The sequence below is a fragment of the Phocoena sinus genome, chromosome 5, assembly GCF_008692025.1.
Source record: "Phocoena sinus isolate mPhoSin1 chromosome 5, mPhoSin1.pri, whole genome shotgun sequence".
Lineage (NCBI taxonomy): Eukaryota > Metazoa > Chordata > Mammalia > Artiodactyla > Phocoenidae > Phocoena > Phocoena sinus.
Window position 1 is genome coordinate 53,844,384 of NC_045767.1, and position 16,953 is coordinate 53,861,336.

General features: G+C 37.6%; 1 protein-coding gene across 3 annotated transcripts in view; it reads left to right on the top strand.

Annotated features, from left to right (window-relative positions):
- Positions 1–16,953, top strand: part of TBC1D19 (TBC1 domain family member 19) — a 156,268-nt gene that overhangs the window by 100,150 nt on the left and 39,165 nt on the right. For all 3 annotated transcript variants that reach the window (XM_032633641.1, XM_032633644.1, XM_032633645.1), the window contains 2 exons: positions 1,673–1,747; positions 5,248–5,310. In XM_032633641.1, coding sequence (XP_032489532.1) covers positions 1,673–1,747; positions 5,248–5,310 — 138 coding nt within the window. The remainder of the gene's footprint in view (positions 1–1,672; positions 1,748–5,247; positions 5,311–16,953) is intronic.

Consider the following 16,953-nt stretch of genomic DNA (forward strand, 5'->3'; position numbering starts at 1 on the left):
AGCAAAGTGATTCAGTTATACATATACATGTATCTATTCTTTTTCAAATTCTTTTCCCATTTAGGTTATTACAGAATATTGAGCAGAGTTCCCTGTGCTATAACTGATTTTTATTTACTTTTCTAAAAACCTGGACTCAGATGTAAAGAAAAGTACACTGCTGATTCTATTGATCAATGTCATTAAAAGTCCTAAACCCTTATTATTGTCCATTAGCCAGATGAGATGAGAGTGTTTCTCATTATCTCTTGGAAATTTATGTATCTTCTCAAGCTGTGCTTAAATCATGTACAGGTTAACTGCATAGGATTCTGTATAGTTATAATCATTATATTTTGAACTAAAAATGAATAATAAAGGATTTTTAATCTAAAAAAAAAAACCCTGATGTTTTTCATATGCTTTATGATTACTTTTACTACCAGGGCTGATTTAGTATGTTTAAACTTTTTTATTTTATAATAATTTAGATATTAGAAAGGCAGTATAGTGTAGTCATTCTGGGTTTTTATATAGGTTTCGGGGCTTTCCCGGGATCAACTCTTACTGCCTTTGTGGCCTTAGACAGCAAGTTACTTCTTTCTCTGGGCCTTAATTTCTCAAATGTAAATGGGAATAATAATCATTGTTGAACAGTTTTATTTTGTTGGTATGGGATTAAATAGATTAACTCATGTGTAAAACAGTTCCTGACACCTAGTAATTACTTAATAAATACTGCATTTGCTATATTTTAAATTTTTTTAAAAAATAAATTTATTTATTTTGGGCTGCGTTGGGTCTTCGTTGCTGCATACGGGCTTTCTCTAGTTGCAGTGAGTGGGGGCTACTCTTCGTTGTGGTGCACGGTCCTCTCATTGCAGTGGCTTCTCTTGTTGCGGAGCATAGGCTCTAGGCACTCGGGCTTCAGTAGTTGTGGCACGTGGGCTCAGTTGCTCCGCGGCATGTGGGATCTTCCTGGACCAGGGCTCGGACCCATGTCGCCTGCATTGGCAGGTGGATTCTTAACCACTGCACCACCAGGGAAGTCCTGCATTTGCTATTAAATTACAGTTAATCAGTTTAGCAAACATTGATTAAATACCCACCAGGTAGCAGATTTTATCTTAAGGGATGGGATTAGGTATATTTATTGATCATCTACTATTGGCCAGGCATGGAGACTGTAGTAGTGAATTAAAAAAAGTCCTGGGAACTTCTCTGGTGGGGCAGTGGTTAGGAATTGGACTGCCAATGCAGAGGACACAGGCTCAAGCCCTGGTCCGGGAAGATCCCACATGCTGCGGAGCAACTGAGCCCACACACCACAGCTACTGAGTCTGTGCTCTAGAGTCCGCGAGCCACAGCTACTGAAGCCCATGCGCCTAGAGCCCATGCTCCGCAACAAAAGAAGCCACCGCAATGAGAAACCTGTGAAGCCACTGCAATGAGAAGCCCATGCACCACAACGAAGAGTAGCCCCTGATGGCCGCAGCTAGAGAAAGACAGCACGCAGCAACAAAGACCCAATGCAGCCAAAAATAAACAAATTAAAGAAAAAAAAAGTCCTTATCCTCTTAGTGTTTATAATACTATTAATGATCATTATTTATTAAAGGCATTATTTATTTGAGGCTGACTTTAAAATGTGATTGACTTTTAATGTTTTTGTTTGTTTAACTTTTAAATCTAGGATATCTTGTATTATGAGCAGCTTAAGACTAATGTGATACAACATGACCTTTTGGTGGACAGTTTAATTTATAAAGTAAGTAGTTTTTCCATTTCATTAATATCATTAAGCAATTATTGAGTCTTCAACATGTAGGGACTGCACTATGCATGATGATACATACTAAACTTGAAAAATAATTTTAAGTGATCATTATACTTAAAAAGTTAAGTTTGACCTTCAAAATTTGCAGTTTCTATTCAATGTTATCCTCCTTCCCGTTGAAACTGTCCTCATAATCCTTTCCTGACCCTCCCATTTATTGATTAAGAGAATGATAAGCATTTCCTGTCCTTATAAATTCAAGTTTTCCACACAAACTACATAAGAAGAAACTAAAAGGAAAATGAGATTATGGATTTTTTATCTTATTTGTCTCACAGTCTTTAGGGCCTGCTTATTTATTTTATTATTTTGAAGTCATGTTTTATTTTTAATTTCTTTTAGTTTCTAGACATATAGTTAAGCACGTCTCAAGTTTTATGATAAGGATTCATTGAGTTTTTGTTTCCAGGCATCTGATATTGAGACGAGATGCAGATGCTGAAAACGTGGTATAGGATATGACTGATTCTGGATTAATAATTGGGTTGTTTAAAAGACTTGGATTTTAGATTTAGAACTTGTAAGATAGAGGAGAAGGGCATATTATTCCAGATCTCAGAAACAGGGGAGAGAAGAACCTAAAAATTTGTCTGGGTAAAACATAACCAAAGTTAATTATAACAATGACTACTAGCATTTAATGATTGCTTACTATGTGCCATACATTGTTCCAAACTCTTTACATAGATTGTCATCTGATCCTGTTAGCTACCTTGGGTGGTAGATACCAGCATCTGGGCTGTAAATGATAAATGCATTTTTTCCTGGAAAAAACTTGCATTCTGCAAAATCATGCTTAAAAATAAGAGCTTAGGGCTTCCCTGGTGGCGCAGTGGTTGAGAGTCCGCCTGCCGATGCAGGGGACACGGGTTCGTGCCCCGGTACGGGAAGATCCCACGTGCCGCGGAGTGGCTGGGCCCGTGAGCCATGGCCGCTGAGCCTGCGCGTCCGGAGCCTGTGCTCCGCAACGGGCGAAGCCACAGCGGTGAGAGGCCTGTGTACCGCAAAAAAAAAAAAAAAAAAAAAAAAAATAAGAGCTTATAGGAAAAATAGCACTTTTGTAACTAAAGTGCTAACAGAAACAATAATTGGGAGATGAATTGGACAACTCAGGCAGGCTGCTCCTGCAGGAGTTATTAAAAATGTACAAAAATAATAAAGTGTAAATGCTAAAGTAATGCAGATGGAAGTGGTGCACAGCACCACTGGGGCTGCTGTTCAGGTGGGCACAAGAGGAAGTGCAGAAGCTAAGAGATGTGCAAGGCTGGGGGTGTGCCTCTCTGGAGAGGGGCCCCCCGTGCAATCATTCATTTTCCATTCTCTTGAAATACAGTTATAAGGGCTCATGCCTGTGGAAGACTTTGTCCTTTCCTGCTGAAGGTTATAATTCTACTTCTGCTGTTCTGGCTTCCCTTTTTTAAAGAAAAATTGCATATGAACGAACACAATTTTCATGTTATACTGCCATCATTCCCTTACTCACCAGCCACATATTGATACATGTGTTGTAGCAAAACAGGAAGTACTATCATTTTGCCATTTTACAGATGAGGGAACTGAGGTAAAGAAAGAGTAAAGAAATTTGTTTAAATTCATATATTAAATAGCAAAGCCAAGATTTGAATCTAGGTAATCTGACTTCACAACCGTACCTTTAACCACTGTGCTCTACAGAGAGAAAAGATGAGGAAATTTAAGAGGATGCAGTCTTTTGATGAAAAGTCTTGACTCTCACAGAAGTTTTTACATAGATTTGGATCACAGGTACTACTATTAACTTTGAGGTCAAATGATTGTGCTCAGGGGATTATTTTAACAACAGCCTAAGAGATCTTTTGGGCTTTAAGACCTTCAATCTCCTTTCTGTTCAAATGAGAGAAGACTCACAAGAGAAGTTGTTCAAAAAATCCAAGAGTGCTAGCATGAGAGTTCTCTTTGCTGCCAACATGAATTTCAGTTAGAATCAGTAAAAAACAAATCTGTCATGAGAAAGAGGTAAACAGTTTGTGTCTGAAGAATTGAATATAAGTTCTGCTAGAATCAATCCTGACTGTCCACAACATGAGTGTTTTTAGGAAGATATCTGTCTCTGGTTGTTTCTGACTTGTATTAGTTGAGCTCTGCTGATCTTATTGGAACAACTCCAAACATTATTAAAGTCAGCCCTTGAGGAAATGAGCATTTTAAAATTATTTGAAGTTTCATTACAAGTCCCTTTGGCAAAGGCTCATTTTTAATTTAACTGAAAGTAAAGTAGAATTATTTTAGTGATTAAAGAAATTAATGAAACAAGGCAATGCTTATATACAGAACACCATCAAACCCTCCCTAAGCTAAAATATCTAATGGTTCTCTCTGGACTGTGTTTTTTTTCCCCACAAACTTGCCTTGAATCCACACCATCTACAGTTTTCCACCACTTGCTATGATGGACAGTTGACCTGTCAGTTTATATCAGTGTTTCTCAACCTTTTCTTCATTATTATCCCTAAAGAGAAAATTTTCTCTAATATAAAAAAATTAAATACCAAAGAATAAGATTTTGGTGGGTAAGGATAAGCTTTGGAGGTCCACAAACCATTGTACTATGTAAAAGTTTTTGATCCCCAGGAACGAAGTCTCACCCCTTAGAGGCAATATCATCCTCGTTGAGATTGCATGGTCTCTGCCTCTGCCCGCGTTGTGACTTAGACTGGCTCCTTTCTTTCCTCTTAGTCTGCGTCTTTCAGTTTTCCCAAGCGTAGCACACATTCACTACCTCCAGAGTCATCCACAGCTCATTTCATCCTCCTGTAATTGCTGCTTTGGTCAATAGTCTGATTGAATTTTGTAGGTTGAGCAATATTATCATAGATTCCTGCAATATTTCTTTGTAACTGTTCCGATATTTCTACTATGTATGTTTTCTTGCTGGTGAGATTGAAGATAAACATTGTCTAGTTTGTTTGTTTGTTTGCTAGCAAGCAATGACTTGCAAGTGAAAAATCACAAAAACATGAAAGATTTTTGGTATTTTGAGGGAATGGCAAGAATGTGGGTCTGAATAGTGGAAGATGAGATTGGAACAGTAATTTGAGGCCAGATTGTTACGGTTGCTTTTGGATGTTGTGATTGCATCTCCTTTTCTAATTTTAAGACACCTAAATATTAGATTTAAAGGAGATAAAATTGAAATAAGTAATAAAGAATTACTAATGGAACCAAAAAGACTGTGAACAATTTGTAGTCAAATAATGTGTCACTTATATTAGTCAAGTTAAATTTGTAAGTTTACCTGTGATAATTCTAGTGATAAAATCTAATTGAGAAGTTTATAATCATACATAAAAATAAAATCATTGCAGTATTATTTCTAGATGCTGCCTTTATGTCTTAGTACTATAGACATATTCATTTAGGTTCTCTTCAGTGCTCTCTACTTTTAATTATAGGATGTGAAATTGACAGCAAGCAATGATGATTATTATTTTGTATTTGAAGATTACTTATATCAGGTAAGTTGAAAAATTAAAATATGTAATGTTCTTGTTTTAAGTTCTCTAACTCAGGATACTTTAGAAGATATCTCTTTTGTTAACTGAACCTTCCTGAAATCCACTATGTTTATTTTTTATCTAATTAAATGTTCTAAGTTTGGGATAAGGTTAATTTTTGTTCTTACATGGGACTAGGTAGGAGAATAAGAGCTACGTATCTGCTCCAACCAGGAGAGGTACATGCACAGATTTTTTTTTTAATACATGAATCAACTCTTTTTTACATTCTATTCCCATATAGGTCATTTCAGAATATGAGTTCTCTGTGCTGTGCAGTAGGTTCTTATTAGTTATCTGTATATATATATATATATATATATATATATATATATATATATATATAGTAGTGTATATATGTCAATCCCAGTCTCCTAATTTATCCCTCCCCCCCATAACCATAAGTTTGTTTTCTACATCTGTGACTCTATTTCTGTTTTGTAAATAGGTTCATTTGTACCTTTTTTTTTTTAGATTCCACATATAAGCAATATCATATGATATTTGTCTTTGTCTGACTGACTTCACTCAGTATGACAACCTCTAGGTCCATCCATGTTGCTGCAAATGGCATTATTTCATTCTTTTTTTACGGCTGAGTAATATTCCATTGTATATATGTACCACATCTTCTTTATCCTTTCCTCCGTCAATGGACATTTAGGTTGCTTCCAAGTCCTGGCTGTTGTAAATAGTGCTGCAATGAACATTGGGGTATGTGTATCTTTTCAAATTATGGTTTTCTCCAGATATATGCCCAGGAGTGGGATTGCTGGATCATATGGTAACCCCATTTTTAGTTTCTTAAGGAACCTCCATACTGTTCTCCATAGTGGCTGTACCAATTTACATTCCCACCACAGTGTAGGAGGGTCCCCTTTTCTCTACACCCTCTCCAGCATTTATTGTTTGTAGAGTTTTTGATTAGGCACGGATTCTTAAATTGAATGTCCAGTTCATATTTCAGTCATCACAAGACATTCAGAGAAAGCATTTTACATGATAGTTTTCTATTAAAGGCCTTGAATAAATAATTAAATGTTTTGAAATCAGTGTGAAGCATTGTGATTACTCTTTGATCATTTCATATGCTGATATTGTGGGTGTTTGGATTTACCTAGGTCTTTTTCATATCTACTAAAATAGAAACATCTTATCACAAATAGGAAATATGAAATTTATGTAGAATTGCTTAAATAATACTTTTTCTTAAAGATCACACACATAGATAGATAGAAGATTAATAATTTGATTTTGAGTGAATGTCAACATGTGTCATGGAGAAAATGTCTAGATTCCACATGACAATTTCTGCTTCATTAAATGTAAATCAGTCCCAGCTGTCTGGATTTGCAGGTTTCTAATTGGTAATAGTGGTGGTAGTTGTGCGTCTGTTTAAGAAAAGAGTTAAATAAGATTCTCTCAAGAAGGTTTAATTAATCATATATTCCAAGAACTAAATTCCAACGATTTTATAAAATTTATTTATAAAGCTAAAATTTGAAATAACCCTAGAAACAATTTTAAGGAAGTTTCAGTGATTTTAAATGTGCCATTAATTTTTTTAATTTTAAAAAACAGTAAAGATTTAAAATCCCATTCTTTAACATAATTAAAAGTTGGAAAATACAAAAATCTAAAAGTTTATTTACTTATCTAGCTAATATGTAGCCTGGTACCTAATTCTTAGTACTCAGTAAAATTTTGAATGTACAGTAAAGTTAATGCTTCATTTATATATTAATGTTTGTTTCCATACTTAAGAAATATTGAGTGGAAATGATTAGTTTTGGTATTGTATCATAAGGAAGTCCACAGAACCATCCCTAGCAGAAAAATCAAAATCAGTGAAAATTATTTAAAAAACAAAAATATTTAAAGTATCTGGGGCTTCCCTGGTGGTGCAGTTGTTGAGAGTCCGCCTGCCGATGCAGCGGACACGGGTTCGTGCCCTGGTCTGGGAAGATCCCACATGCCATGGAGCGGCTAGGCCCGTGAGCCATGGCCACTGAGCCTGCGCGTCCGGAGCCTGTGCTCCGCAACAGGAGAGGCCATAACAGTGAGATGCCCGTGTACCAAAAAAAAAAAAAAAAAAAAAAAAAAAAATCTGGAAGCTGTGTTAAGGTTATACATGAAGACAGCAACAACAACAACAAAAAAAACCAAACAACATTTATTTAAGAAAAGCTACGAAATCTCAGAACAGTCTGTAGCACTTGAGTTGTGATGCACTCTCTCCCTCCCCTCACCCCCAGATCATCATGATGGAAGCTTCAATTCAGCTGAGTGTGGCCAGGAAGATGGGGTTCCGTTTCCCTATAACTTCTAGTCAAGGGCTGCAGTAGCTCTATATGAGGGTCAGGTAACCAGTATTTCTCACACTCCTCAGCTCTGTGTTGCAGATGCTAAATTCCAGAAGAATGCAGCCAAGAAGTCAGGGACTCCCTGCCTCCAACTCATAGGGCAGACCTCTGTGGAGAGCAGGTTTGAGTAACCTCCATATTTATTTTCTGTAGTGGCTGTACCAACTTGCATTCCCGCCAACAGTGCACTAGGGTTCCCTTTTCTCTGTACCTTCCCCAATACTTGTCTTTCTTTGTCTTGTCTTTTTGATGATAGCCATTTTAACAGGCCTGAGGTGATAACATATTGTGGTTTTGATTTGCATTTCCCTGATGATTATTGATGTTGACTACCTTTTCATGTACCTGTTGGCCATTTGTATGTCTTCTTTGGAAAACTTCTATTCAGTTCCTCTGCCCATTTTTTAATTGGGTTTTTTTGTTTTTTTGCTATTGAGTTGTAAGAATTCTTAATATATTTTGGATATTAACCCCTTATCAGATATATGATTTGGAAATATTTTCTCCCATCCTCCCATCCTTTTCATTTTGTTGTTTATTTCTTTTGCTTTACAGAAGCTTGTTAGTGTGATGTGGTCCCACTTATTTATTTTGCTTTTGTTGCTTGTGGTTTTACTGTCATATCCCGAAAATCTCTGTGAAGTCAAGGAGCTTTTTTTCTGTGTTTTTTTCTAGGAGTTTTATGGTACAGGTCTTACATTTAAGTCTTAAATCCATTTCATGTTCATTTTTGTGAGTGGGGTAAGATATGAGTCTAATTTCATTCTTCTGCATGTGGTTATCCAGTTTTCCCAACCCTATTTATTATTGAAGATACTATCCTTTCTCCATTGAGTATTTGTGGCTCCCTTGTCAAATATTAGTTGACTATTTATGTGTGGTTTATTTCTGGGCTCTCGATTCTGTTCCATTGGTTTGTGTGTCTATTATTATGCCAGTGCTATACTATTTTGATTACTATAGCTTTGTAGTATAGCTTGAAATCAGGAAGTATGATGCTTTGTTATTCTTTCTTGAGATTGTTTTGGCTACTCAGGTTCTCTTGTGGCTCTATACAAATTTTAGGATTGTTTTTCTATTTCTGTGAAAAAAATGCCATTGGAATTTAAATAGGGATTGCATTGAATCTATAGATGGCTTTGGGTAGTATGGACATTTTAACAATGCTAATTCTTCAGATCCATGAACATGGGATATTGTTCCATTTGTGTCTTCTTCAGTTTCTTTCATCAAAGTCTTGTACTTTTCAGTGTACAGATCTTTCACCTCCTTGGTTAAACTTATTCCTTAGTATTTTATTGGTTTTGATGCTATAGTGAATGGAATTATTTATTTCTTTTTCAGATGTTTTGCTGTTAGTGTATAGAAACACAGCTGTTTTCTGTATGTTGATTTTGTATCCTGCAACTTTACTGAATTCATTGTTTAGTTCTAGCAGATTTTTGGTGGAATCCTTAAGATTTTCTACACATAAGATCATATCATTTGCAAATAAAGATAATTTTATTTCTCTCTTTCCTGTTTGGATGCCTTCTTTTCTTTGTCTTGCCTGATTGCTCAGAGTAGTCTTGTAAAAACACCAATCAATTCATGTTACTTGTGCGATTAAAACCAAAAAGACCAAAATCCTTCATGAAGCCTACATGACGCTGCGTGCACTGGTCCACCTCTTCAGCCTCATTGTTCACCTCTGCCCTGACACTCTGGCACAGTGTATTCCAACCACTCTGATCTTTTAGTCCTCAAGTTCACTATACTTCTTTCTACCTCAGGGCCATGAGACCTGCAGTTCCTTTGATGTAAAAGACTGTTACCCTCCCCTCTTCCTCTAATAAATTCCTATTTTTCCTTCAGCTCTCAGCTAAAATATCACTTACTCACAAATACCTTCCCTGACCCACTCCCTGCTTCCCAACACAGACACACAAAGTCATGGCCATCTAAAGTATGCTTTTAAAGTCCTATGTAGTATTTTTCATACTTTTTATTTATAGTACTTTTTATAGCTTATTTGATTATTTTATAATTTCTCCCCCATAAATGTTTAGTATTATGACACTAAACATGAATACATAAATTATAATATCAACCAAAGGCCAATAATCGTATGATTTATAGTGTGATGACTATTCTACTTCAGTGTGTGGGTAGAAAAAGTGTAAATTTGACAATTTCATCCCCTTTGGTGACTGGAAAGAAGAGGATTGTCAATTTTAAGTTACAACTACAAAGGCTTTTTGGTGGTAGTAAAAGAGATTTTCCAGGCAACATATCTGCCTCATTTGATGAACAGGGTCAGTAATGGTATCATTTTAAATGAGAGTAGTAACAATTTCTCCAAATAGTGCCAGAATTTGCCCTTGAGGATATACTCATCTTTGTGTACCCCATAAACTTGGAAAACTTACAAGTGACTAAGTCTGACAAACAGAACCATTTATAAACAATGGATGCATTCTCTGAGAAAAAGCAGATTGATCATCAGTAAACATTCTCTGAGAAAAAGCAGATTGATCATCAGTAAACATTTATTGATTCTTATATGTAAATGATACCACCTTTGATGGGCTTATTACATTCTAGCTAGGGAGGCAAAAATGTTTGAAATTGTTTTAAAGTGTTTATGTACAGCACTGGATATTAAGTTAACTAATATCACAGATAGTAAGTACTATAGGAGTGTGCTTTAACATTTATTTTCCATTTTTATCATATTTTAGTCCAAATTGTATTATTTTTAGATTTCACATAATTTTTTCAGTCGTACATCTCCTGGCCTCTGCTACTCTTAGTACTTTGTAAAGCTGTAATGTGGATCTTTATCCTTATAACATAAACAAAAGGATAATTATAACACCTAAGTTCTGTCTTTGGGAATTATGCAGAATTAAATTTTCCTCATGTGGATACTTTCCATGATCATACCTTTTAAATAACTAATTTTACAATTAGTCTGACTTATCAGAGGGAAGTTCATTTTAAGTAATAAAAATTATAATTGTACGTATTGGAAACAATATTATCAGAAATTGAGTTCTGATTTTTCTCTGGGAAAAGAATTTTATCCCTATACGTGTGCATGCACACTTATATGTGTATGTATGTATAAGAAAGAAGAAAGGCTTTTCTTGTCACTAATTATAGGCTTTCCTTTGGCAGAGCTGCCTAGCAACATAACTGCTCTATGGGAAAGTTGTTGATTGTAATGGAGTGAACTTAATGTTCCTGGCATGCTCTGTGTCATAACCAATTTATCGGGTTTTGTGACTAGGCTACAAAATTAGACAGCACGTGGCATTGCTGTGTCCATATGTAGACGAGAAAACCTCCAGTAATCCCTCCTGAAGGAAGATCTGGGCCTATGCTACAAGGATACACAGACACTCTTCTGAGTGACTCATGTTAGCTACCTAAATTTTATAAGCAACAACACTGAGCATTACAGAAATAATGTTTTGAGTTATAAGTCAACTTTTTTGTATTCCAAAGTTTAGTTTTTATTTTGCATGAAATTCTTAAAAATACTTCATTGTGCTGAAAGTTTTAAATTATATCAGAGTTTTAAAATGTGTTCAAACAGAAGATAACCCTTATTCCATGGAAGTATATTGGGTAGTTTGACAATAACATTTTCAGGTTCTAGTACTTAATAGCATCATGACAATCTATAAAAGTTAACTTATTGTCCAAAGTATATAAAATATTTATAGGGGGGAATGTTTATATAGTAAAGAGAAGACACGGGTATTAATCTTTCTGTTGGGTGACAAATTCTCTACCATACGCTTGGCTTATCTAGCATATGCTTAGCAGGAATACTGACATATTAGAATATGCCATAGTTATACGTATTTTAATGCCATTGAATGGTGTTCAAGAAAGGCCCAGGTGCAATCAGATATCCTTTATTCATGTCAAGTTATTGAGTGTCTGTTCTGATACAGGCACTGTGTAAGGTGCTGCATGTTTATTAAGTTCACATTTTAGTGAAAAACGAGGTAAAGGCAAATACATAGTTATAATTTGATAAATGCTCTGATAGATGTTTATGCAATGTTGCATGCAAATACAATTAAAGGAGAAATAAATTCTGGGAGTAGTTCAGCTTAGCGGTGGCTTCAGAATAGAAATGTTATCTGAAATGTCTGGTTCTTTTTCCTTTAATTTAAAAATTAAAAAATTTTTTTATCGAATTATGGTTGATATACAATAGTATATTATTTTCAGGTGTACAACATAGTGATTTGACATTTATATACATTACAAATTGATCACCGTGATAAGTCTAGTAACCATCTGTCACCATACAGAATTATTCCAGTTATTAGTGACTGTATTCCCTGCGCTGTACATTATATTCTCATGACTCCTTTGTTTTATAACTGGAAGTTTGTACTTCTTAATCCTCTTCACCTTTTTCGCTCAACCCCCCACCCACCTCCCCTCTGGCTACCATCAATTTGTTCTCTGTATCTATTTTATTTTGTTTGTCTGTTTGTGGTTATTTTTTTTTAAGATCCCACATAGAAATGAAATCATGGTATTTGTCTTTCTCTGAGGAAATGTCTGGTTCTTAAAGGCAAGGAATTAGGAGACTGAGAAAAACAAAAATAAACATGAGCCATGTGCATACGGTGATTAGTGAAGAGAGATTAGCTTTTCATAGCAGTGAACAACTCTGGCAGTTCAGGCTAACCTTAATGAGCACTTGCTATAGAGCAAGGTCTGTGTGAACAGAGAGAACAAATGTGAAAGACATGTCAATACCATGACCTATCATTATAATCACTTCCTCTTGAATACATGTTCAACTCCCTCACCCTTCTCCCAATTTCTAGTAGTAATTGCCTGACAAAACTTTAATCCTGGTTAAGTACAACTCTCCACTAATTCTGTGGCTGCAGTGTGCATTTGAAAGTGGCTAGAGAAAAACATGCAATCATGAGGACTGGTTTGATTTAAATTCATGACCTTTAACCTCAAGAGAGTCCTTACTTCTGCTCGGCATTTCTACTTCATTTCCCTGGTCCAATCATTCATCTATTCCCCTAGAGGACTTCTCATACCTCCTCTCTCTTCAGATCTCCACCTCTTCTCTCTCAGGTAATGACTTTGAGTCCTGTTTCTGAAAAAAATAAAAGTTCTGAGAACCGCCCTCCACCACACGTATTCCACCTCCCTGCCTCTGCACCCATATATTCAGCTTTCCCTTCCTCTTATTATGGATAAACTGCCCGTGCTTTTATTTATAACAAAGCCAGTCCCAGCATTTGGACACTGAAACTCATCTTCCCTCGGTGCTCAAAGGCAGTGCAATTGTTAGTTTTTCCATCATCAATTTTCCCATTTCTATTGGATCACTCCTCTTAGTATACAACTGCATGGTTATTTCTCTCATTCTGAAAAACAAAGCAAAATAAAGTGAAACAAAAATCTTTCTTGATCCCTTATCCCTTCCAGCTACTGCCCCATTCCCCTGTTCCCTTATTTGGCAAAACTTCTTTTAAAAAAATCTGCAGATATTGTTTCTAAGTCCTATCCTCCTATTCTCTCTTGAACCTTCCTTAATCAGTCTTTTTTTGCCCAACTGTCCTACTGAAGATCACGAGTGATTTCATATTGCTGGTCATTTCCCAGTTTTCACCTTACTTTATCTGTTTGGTCACTCAATCATGCCTTCTCTTTGATTCTCTTTCTTCACTTGGCTTCTAGGATATCATGCTTTCTGGTTCCCTTCTATCTTACTGGCTGACATTCTCATTCACCTTTGTTGCTTTCTCTTCATCTCCCTGTCATACCCTGGAGTAACGCCAAGGATAAGTCCTTGGACCTCTTTTTTTCCCCCGTCTTTGCCATTGGTGATCTCATATATTCTCCTGACTTTAAGTACCATCTGTACACTGACAACTTCCAAATTTATATTTATCTTTAATTTATATTTGTCTTTTGGGGCTTCCTGGACCTCTCCCTTCAACCCCAGGCTTATTTATCTGGTCCCGGTGACCTGTTCCAAAATCTTATTATCCCAGGCTCATTTCCTGACCACTTTTAGGTTCCTAATTAAAATACACATCAGGGCTTCCCTGGTGGCGCAGTGGTTGAGAGTCCGCCTGCCGATGCAGGGGACACGGGTTCGTGCCCCGGTCCGGGAAGATCCCACATGCCACGGAGCGGCTGGGCCCGTGAGCCATGGCCGCTGAGCCTGCGCGTCCGGAGCCTGTGCTCCTCAACGGGAGAGGCCACAACAGTGAGAGGCCCACGTACCACAAAAAATAAATAAACTATTGTTCGTCTGTATAGTGGATTATTCTGCAGCATTAAAAAATGTGGGTAGAAAATACTTATTTTATAATTTTTTTTTACAGATTTATTTACTTTATTTATTTTTAAAATTTTGGCTGTGTTAGGTCTTCATTGCTGCACGTGGGCGTTCTCTAGTTGCGGTGAGCAGGGGCTACTCTTCGTTGCGGTGTGCAGGCTTCTTTTTGTGGTGGCTTCTCTTGTTATGGAGCACAAGGCATGCGGCCTTCAGTACTTGTGGCACGTGAACTCAGTAGTTGTGGCTCGTGGGCTCTAGAGCACAGGCTCAGTAGTTGTGGCACATGGGATTAGTTGCTCCGCGGCATGTGGGATCTTCCCAGACCAGGGATTGAACCCATGTCCCCTGCATTGGCAGGTGGATTCTTAACCACTGCACCACCAGGGAAATCCCTTATTTTATAACACTGAGAGAAAGTAGAGTATAGAACAGTATGCATAATCCTATTTTGTTGGAAAAATTTATGTATGTATGTATAAGAACAGCCCGGAAGGATATACATCAAAATATTAACACTGGTGAGATTGTGGGTCTTCTTTCTCCATTTTTTAATTATCTCTATTTCTAATTTTTTTTCTTATTTTTATCATAAACATGTATTGCTTGCATAGTCTTTTAATATATAAAAATAAATCAGCAGCAATGGTTGGTATGTATCTCACGACTGCACCTGACTGATGCCCAGTCTCCATATCTATCCTGTTTCTAGAGCTGGGCCCCTTTCTTGTGTCTTGAACTCATGGTTCCCCTCTCCATTCACTCCTGCTGCTAGTCGAGCCCTGATTTTGTTCCCCAGTTCTGTTAACTGGGCTTCTGCCTTTTTCTGTTATTCCCGAATCCTTTTCTCAGTAACATCTTTTGAATCCCAGGACTTCTAATACCAGGACCTAGATTTCCTGTCACTCACTAATCACCTTCCTGGGGATTGGTCCCCTGCCTCCAGGCTGGTATCAACAATCCATTTCCTCCTACTGGACATCTTTGATTTTGACTTTCTGCCCTACCTATTTTCCTCTCCAGGTAGAGTTGCCATATCTACCTGCTGGTCAGAACAACCAGCTTCTAACCTGTGCTGGGCTGCCACTTGTTCTACTGCTGCTAATCCCTTTTAGATACCATGAGTTGCCTTCCCTCCCACCCTGACATGCCCACTGCCAGCTGCTGCATCCCAGCAATGAGGCTAGTTCCAGTTTCCTGCACTTTTCAAACTTCTCTGTGCCATCGTAGTTACCTAGGGTCCCCGCTCTACACATCTTATCTTATTAAATTTCTTCAAGTTGGTTCTTTTTTGCAGATTAAAAATACACTAAAAGAATCAACTGGTCAACATCACTAATCATTAGAGAAATGCAAATCAAAACCACAGTGAGGTATCACCTCACACCAGTCAGAATGGCCATCATCAAAAAATCTACAAACAGTAAATGCTGGAGAGGGTGTGGAGAAAAGGGAACCCTCTTGCACTGTTGGTGGGAATGTAAATTGATACAGCCACTATGGAGAACAGTATGGAGGTTCCTTAAAAAACTAAAAATAGAACTACCATATGACCCAGCAATCCCACTACTGGGCATATACCCTGAGAAAACCATAATTCAAAAAGAGTCATGTACCACAATGTTAATTGCAGCTCTATTTACAATAACCAGGACATGGAAGCAACCTAAGTGTCCATCGACAGATGAATAGATAAAGAAGATGTGGCACATATATACAATGGAATATTACTCAGCCATAAAAAGAAACGAAATTGAGTTATTTGTAGTGAGGTGGATGGACCTAGAGTCTGTCATACAGAGTGAAGTAAGTCAGAAAGAGAAAAACACATACTGTATGCTAACACATATATATGGAATCTAAAAAAAAAAAATGGTAATGAAGAACCTAGGGACAGGACAGGAATAAAGATGGAGACGTAGGGGCTTCCCTGGTGGCGCAGTGGTTGAGAGTCCGCTTGCCAATGCAAGGGACACGGGTTCGTACCCCAGTCTGGGAAGATCCCACAGGCCGCAGAGCAGCTGGGCCCGTAAGCCACGGCCGCTGAGCCTGCACGTCCGGAGACTGTGCTCCGCAATGGGAGAGGCCCGCGTACCACACACACACAAAAAAAGATGCAGATGTAGAGAATGGACTTGAGGACGTGGGGAGGAGGAAGGGTAAGGTGGGACAAAGTGAGAGAGTGGCATGGACATATATACAGTACCAAATGTAAAATAGATAGCTAGTGGAAAGCAGCCGCATAGCACAGGGAGATTAGCTCAGTGCTTTGTGACCACCTAGAGGGGTGGGATATGGAGGGTGGGAGGGAGATGCAAGAGGGAGGAGATATGGGGATATATGTATAGCTGATTCACTTTGCTATAAAGCAGAAACTAACACACCATTGTAAAGCAATTATACTCCAATAAAGATGTTAAAAAAAAAAGAATCACCTGGTAGTTAGTAACTTGCATTTTCTGCTGTTGTTTAAGGTTTAGGTGACTAACAGTGAAAAATCTTTGGATGAACTTTGCCCATCACACTTGGTCTCTACTCTAACACTTACCATAGGTGTACCAATAGAGGGCACTCTTCCCATTGAGAGGCACAGTACTGAGCTTAAAAGTTTCTACCTCAGTGCCTCTCAAGCAGAAGTAGCAATGAATTACCTGTTATAAAACAGTGCTTACATATATATGGAATCAAAAAAAATGGTTCTGAAAAACCTAGGGGCAGGACAGGAATAAAGACGCAGATGTAGAGAATGGACTTGAGGACACGGGGAGGCGGAAGGATAAGCTGGAACGAAGTGAGAGAGTGGCACTGACATATCTACACTACCAAACGTAAAATAGACAGGTAGTGGGAAGCAGCCGCGTAGCACTGGGAGATCAGCTCTGTGCTTTGTAACCGTCTAGAGGGGTGGGATAGGAAGGGTGGGCG